The following is a 6163-nucleotide window of genomic DNA, read 5'->3' as shown; positions in this document are numbered from 1 at the left end:
ACTGTGTACCTGTGCTGCTGGCAGGGGATGCCAGGTCACTGCTGCTACGGACATTGCTACATCCACTTTTGTCCTGCAGGTTAGCTAATGGCTTCACGAGTGCCAAGATGAAGCACTGCTGAAATCTAGCCACTTCTGGAACAGCAGGTAGAAAAAAACCCACAGGAAGACAGTGGCAGGAGAACGTACACTTTAAGGCAGCCCAGCGGCCTCCAGAGCTGCCCCAGGCAGCACATGTGGAGGGCAATGCTGGGGGCATAGTCCTGTGGGCTCACCATGGCACTGGCTCTGCCCATGGCACAGCCTGCCTGGGCACAGCCTGCAGGAGGGGTAAGTCTTGCCCTCGGGGGCACCAGGATGCCCACCAGTCCCAGGGAGGGGGCTGGCTGCCCACTCCGTGCTCACATCAGGAACAATAATCCATGGAAACACGCAGGGGGGTCAGGGTGAATGTCTGGAGCAGTTGCACCCAAAATAGAAACCTAGTGACTGATATTGGATAAGAGGAAACAGAGAGGCCAAGGGGAGATGAGCCAGAGGGAAGGGAAGAGAAGGTAACATTACAGCAGAGAGAGAAAGAAGAAAAACTTGTTAGTAGTGTCAGGGCTTCTCCAAGAGGGGAACTGGAAATTAGTGAAAGCCTCTGGCAGAAAAATGCCACTCCCCAGCTCCTGCTTCTTTATCAGGTGCCATGGAAAGCAGAGCTCCCTTGGCACAGTGCCCCAGGCCTTGCCCTGTCCACTGCAGCCCCCCACCTGCCCCAGGCTCTGCCAAGAGCCTGGCTGTCCCCTGAGAATCCCCCCAAGTGCCAGCAGGGCTATGTCTGCAGGGTGGCACAGGGTGGGTTGTGCTGAGGTATGGCCTGTGAGTCCCCAGAGAACACCTAGCACCACAGGCAGGGACAGAAGTACACCCATGGGTCCCCTACAAGAACACCCAGAGTCCTGAGGGTAGGCAGGTGCTGCCTCCTCGCAGTGCCAGGACAGCCACGGGGATGGCACCACGCATTGCCAGCCATGACACAGGGTAGGAAGGGCACCCTCCTACACTGGTGGCAGATGGATCCTTGCCAGGGACGTGCCACAGCGCCTGCGCCCTGCCATGGCCAGACAGCCCTGGGGACCTGCTGAGCAGCCAGGTCTCCTATAGAATCGCTCACATGAGCCTCTCTGATATCCTGTTACCCTGCACTCCCAAGAACCATCTGCTCTCCAGGTCTCTTCCTCCACACTGGCCTCTAATGAAGTTTTCGTTTCCTCCTAGTCCATGGAAATCACAACAGAGCCTGTTGGTGCCTGCCAGGAGCACCAGGCTGCACCTTGTCTGTTCACAGTTGGGTTTGACCCAAGAAAGCAACATCATCCCTGACTTGGAAGCTGTGAAGGGCTACTGGGAAGCCCAGGCTGGGCTCTGGCATTCTCTCAGCACACCTTTCCATTCAGCAGCGATGCTCATGGCTGCTCCAGCCAGCCCAGGTTTAGGGTCCTGCCCACACTGGCAACTTCTGCGTGGACTAAGGGAAATGACGTGGAGTGAGAATGTAACCAACCTCACCCTTGCCCCGTCTGCCCCCCCTGCCTCTGCCCCCTCTGGGGCACTCAGGCAGGATGTGCACCCCAGCACTGCTGTGCCCCACCCTGTGGCATGCCTGGGGCCAACCACACCAAAAACAAGGCTCAAAGACTAGTTTTCTTCTGCTCAGTGACAGTACCACTCTTGGCTGTCCTGGGAAACAAGCCCCCTCCCCTGAGCTAAACCTGCACTCAAGCAGTGCCGAGTCCACACTCCTAAGCTGTGGGCACCATACAAGGACACTGACAGCAGCATGACCCTGCTGTGCACAGGCACAAGTCTGACATGTCTGATGCCTCCAAGGATGCCCTTTTCCAGGGAGCCTGGGCCCAGGGAACTCTAACTGCAGCCAAAGTGAAAGGAAGCACAAGGGGTTGCTAAGGACAGCTTGAAGCTGCCTGTGGTTGGAGCAGCGACCCACAGAGTGCCTGTGCCATAGCATCATCCCTGCCTTGGGACCCACAGCACTGGGCTCCAGCATGGCCCTGCATCCAGCAGGGCTGCACTGGGAGATCTCTCCAGGACCTCACTTCACAGCTGAGCAGGAACAGTCAGGAGAGCAGGTTTCACCAACAGCCTCGTCCCAGTGAGGGATCCTGCCCATCACCAGAGAGGGGACCCACCCTGGGGGCCAGCAAACCGCACAAGCTCTGCTCAGAGGGCACAAGCCCCCTTGGCAGGCCAGGGACCCCCACAGTGTGGGGGCAGACTGTGAGAGTGAGGGGTGGGGGAAGAAGAGGATGGTGACAACCTCAGGAGAGGAGACAAGGCTTTTCTGTGTGAAAGATTCCATGCTTAGGGAAGCTCCATGCTCAGATGCAACATCGTCTAGGGTGTCCTCTTCCATCGTCTGTGCCAGCACGGAAACCCCAGCACCCACAGGGAGAGAGAGACAGAGACAGAGAGAGAGACAGAGACAAAGAGAGAGAGAGAGAGAAAGAAAGAATTTGAGAAAGAATAAAGGAACAAAGGGTGGGTAGGTAGGTGGGTGGATGAGCAGATGGATGGATGGAAGGAAGGATGGATGGATAGAAAGATGGACAGAGGTCACAGCTGTGCCAGCTCTAGATGCTCCACTCACATCTCCACACTTGATATACCTGATGTTAAAAAGGATGTGGGGTGAAGTCCCTCTTCCTCTTCCTAGCCGAGCACTTTGAAGAGGGGCCATGAGCCCACTCTGCAGCCCCAGGTCTCTGGTCAGTGCTGGGGACCAGCAGACACATGGGCATATCCCAAATCCCCTGCAGACAGCTCCCAGCCCTGCTGCCTGCAGCATCCCATGCATACCCACAGCCCAGCCCCACGGCAGGGCTGTCCCAGGAGGGAGCCAGGGCACAGCAGCCCCATGTGTGGCACCCACCCTGCCCAGAGCCATGCCTGCTCCTGCGGGCACAGCGCTGGCTCCAGAGCCCCAGGGAGCGAAGAGCAAGCAGAACCCTGGCAGGGAGAGGGCACCCAGGCTGGCAGCAGGGACTCTTGCCGCACACTGCCTGCACTGAGCCCACCAGGACCCCGGGCCACAGGGCCCCCAACTGTGCCACATCCACACCCCTCATGCAGCACTGGGGGCTCTGTTCTGGCACCCCAATTCCAGCGCTTTCCGTTCACCCCCGCAGGCACAGCAGGCAGAACGCCTGGAGAAGAGGACATGCATGTGGGATGCCAGTGGGGCACTGCTCACCTCCAACTCCACCTCCTCCCACTACCTGCATCCTGCTGCTGGGAGCACCACGGGGCACCTCTCTGCAGGTGCCTGGTTCTGCTCTGCTAGGGACATCCCTTGGGCAAGAGCTGTGCCAGCACTGCCCTGCAGGCTGCTGGGGTGAGGGGTGAGGAAAATCCTATCTCATGGGCCAAAAGAGCCAGCCCAACTATCAGGTATCCCCAAAACACCTTGAGAAGGGCTCTTCAGCTCCCTGCAGTGCCTGAGCACATGACAGGATCACTGAAAATGGTTAGTGTAGTACAAAACTTATAGACAGCCCTCCCTGCACCCCATGTCCCCAGCACATCACTGCCACTGTGCTCCCTCAGGACAGCACAGGAGCAGAGCCTCAGAGCTGAGGAACACATCTCCCCAGCACAGCCTGATCCCCTCTGTAAGAGAAGCAGTGGAACAAACCTCAGTGGCCTTTTCAGGTGTTCCCTTTGGTGTTTCATCCTCGTGCTTGGGTGAGGAAGAAGCTGGTGAGGAAGGCAGCCTCCTGTCCCGCTCCCTGTGAACCAGCTTGCTGTTGGGCTCCTTCAGAGTCCGCTTCAGCTCATTGATGCTGGCCTGATGCTTCAGCAAAACATCCTCTGGCTTGTCTAAAAACTTGGCAAGGAGAGAGGAAGAGAGAGATGATTAAAGCAGCAGCCAAGGCAAAGGGGATGAGCACTGGGAGGGTTTGCTTCACACCGGGTTGGAATCTAGGGGGTCAGGATCTGAATGAGGAGTGTATTGGAGCACCCTGGTCTGCAGGTCTCACTAAGGGAGGGAGCAGCTCTTTCACTGCAGGAAGCAGCACAGGCAGCATGTGGCCAAACACACATGGTGGGTGAAGGGCACAGCAAGCCCTGGCAGTATCTCCAGGACTCCATGTCCTCCTGTCTGAGGACAAGCTAAGCTACCTGGAGGGGAGAGTGGGCTCTCCCTTGGGATCAGCAAGGGACAGAGCCCTGTTGGAAACACCAGCAGCCTCCTCTGCCGTTCTCTGGTGCCAGGCTCTGCCCCAACATGGCAGGTGATCAGCATTTCCAAAGTGGGCTCTGCCAAAGGGCTGGAGTTCAAGGGCTGGGCAGGGATGTCAGGCATGGAAACGAGCCTGGATCCCCATGGAGCAGCCCAAGGAAGGGTGGGTCTCTTCTTGTGTGAAGAGGGGACAGCTCAGAGCGCTCAAGTGTGAGGTGGGGCTCAGGTGTTAGAGCATGGCTTAGTGAGGGCACAGGCACCGCGGTGGCTCCCCTCGTCCCGCCACAGAGGTGGGCAAACCGGCTCCGAGCAGGAGCCCTGGCTTCTCCTTCCAACCCAAACTCAAACCTCTTCTGAGGCTCAAAAGGAGGCACCTAAATATCTCCCCAGTATCTCCTCAACAACCACCCAGAGACCCATGCGAGTCCCAGGAAAATCCCCCAAATTTTCCAGATCCTGAAGGCTCAGCACAACTCGGGCAAACTTCCCCTGGACCCATGTGTCTGAGCTGTGGAGAGCTCAGGTGTGCCCACCTCTGGGCTCAGGTGCACCAGGCCAGGGCATGGCACATGCACATGCAGTGGGTAAGCGATGAGGTGGGCGGGGGGGCCAGGACCCATGCCCACCGCCCCGGCGGGGTCTGCCCTGCGGTGCCAAGCAGGACAGTGAGGCTGTGTGGTGCCAGCGTGGCCAACCCATCATCTGGCCATGCTTGCTTCTGCCGACAGCTCCAGCAAGGATTTACATCCCACTGTGAGCAGAGGGGAAACCCCCAGGGAGCAGCTGTGAATTTCAGGCCAGGATAAATCATTCCCGATTGGGCCACCGCAGACACGGCAGTTGGTACAGGGAGGGCTCAGCCTTCCTCTTCTCTGCTCAGCCCGCTCTCAGGGCAGGCAGGCACAGGGGTGGGTGCCAGTGACAGCTGCCCCGGCAGCTCAGAGCCCCATTTGCCCCCATGGGGGTGGGATGGCAGCCGCAGCGCTGCAGGGAGGCCCAGCCCAGCTTCGGGGGGGCTGCAGGAGAGCAGAGCCACTGGGCAGGGGGTGATGAGGCAGTTTGGGTCAGGCAAGAGCAGAGCATGGGTTGGGGAGCCAGCAGGAGCGATGGGATCAGCTCCACAGGAGAGGAGACATGAGGCAAGGACAAGGCAGGGTCAGTAACACGAGCAGAAGCCAGGTCATCCCAACGGGCCAAGGGCTCTCCTGCCCTTGGGAGGGCTCTTGCTCACAGGTACAATCAGGACCACCTTACTTAGTGGGATAGAAGATGCCATGTGCACGCTGGGCTGACTCCCAGCTGTCTGCTCATCGGGCTCCTCTAGCACCCAATCCCCTGCCCAGTGCATCTTGTATTCCAGTAAATAGGGTGACACACAGAGTTGTTTTGGGAAGGATGGACAATATGATGCACCAATGAGGACTAAGATACTCCAGAGAGAGAATACCTCCTGCTTGTGCCTGGGGGTTGTTTCGTGCTCCGGCTGGCAGCAAAGAGAGGGTTAAAAGTAACCAGCAGGGTCAGTCGAGGGAACTAGTCACAAACATCACACTTAAGTTGATGGGCTGGTAGGGACCCCCCTCCCCTCCCAGCATGGAGCTGAAATGGGCTGGGACAGCCCAGGGACTGAGGCAGGGAGTGGGTGGACATGAGTAGACACCAATGTGCCTGGCCTGTCCCCATGCCCATCCTTGTCCCAGAACTGGGCTGATCCCAGGTCCAGCCCTGTCTGGGGATGTGCCTTGAGACCATCTAGAGGGTACTGGGGAATCAGAGTTGAGCCAAACCACTGTGACAGCCCCGTTTCCAGCAGTGGGGCCAAGAGCCATGTCCCAAGTGGGGCACAGCTGACACAGACAGGGCTGCTGGGGACCATGCCCCGAGGTGACCCTTTCTGCCTGCAGCCCAGCCCTGCTG

The 6163-nt window shown here is 58.5% G+C and overlaps 1 protein-coding gene across 1 annotated transcript in view; it reads right to left on the bottom strand.

Moving 5' to 3' along the window:
• Window positions 1-5729, bottom strand: part of LOC103802091 (band 4.1-like protein 1) — a gene marked incomplete at both ends in the record, with an annotated part of 16461 nt that extends 10732 nt beyond the window's left edge. The window contains 2 exons of the mRNA XM_009074544.1: window positions 3698-3889; window positions 5694-5729. Coding sequence (XP_009072792.1) covers window positions 3698-3889; window positions 5694-5729 — 228 coding nt within the window. The remainder of the gene's footprint in view (window positions 1-3697; window positions 3890-5693) is intronic.
• Window positions 5730-6163: the final 434 nt, after the last annotated feature.

This window comes from Acanthisitta chloris, unplaced genomic scaffold, assembly GCF_000695815.1.
Source record: "Acanthisitta chloris isolate BGI_N310 unplaced genomic scaffold, ASM69581v1 scaffold24635, whole genome shotgun sequence".
In the NCBI taxonomy this organism is placed as follows: Eukaryota; Metazoa; Chordata; class Aves; order Passeriformes; family Acanthisittidae; genus Acanthisitta; species Acanthisitta chloris.
The sequence above is the reverse complement of the archived record's forward strand: the minus strand, read 5'-3'. Positions and strand labels throughout refer to the sequence as shown.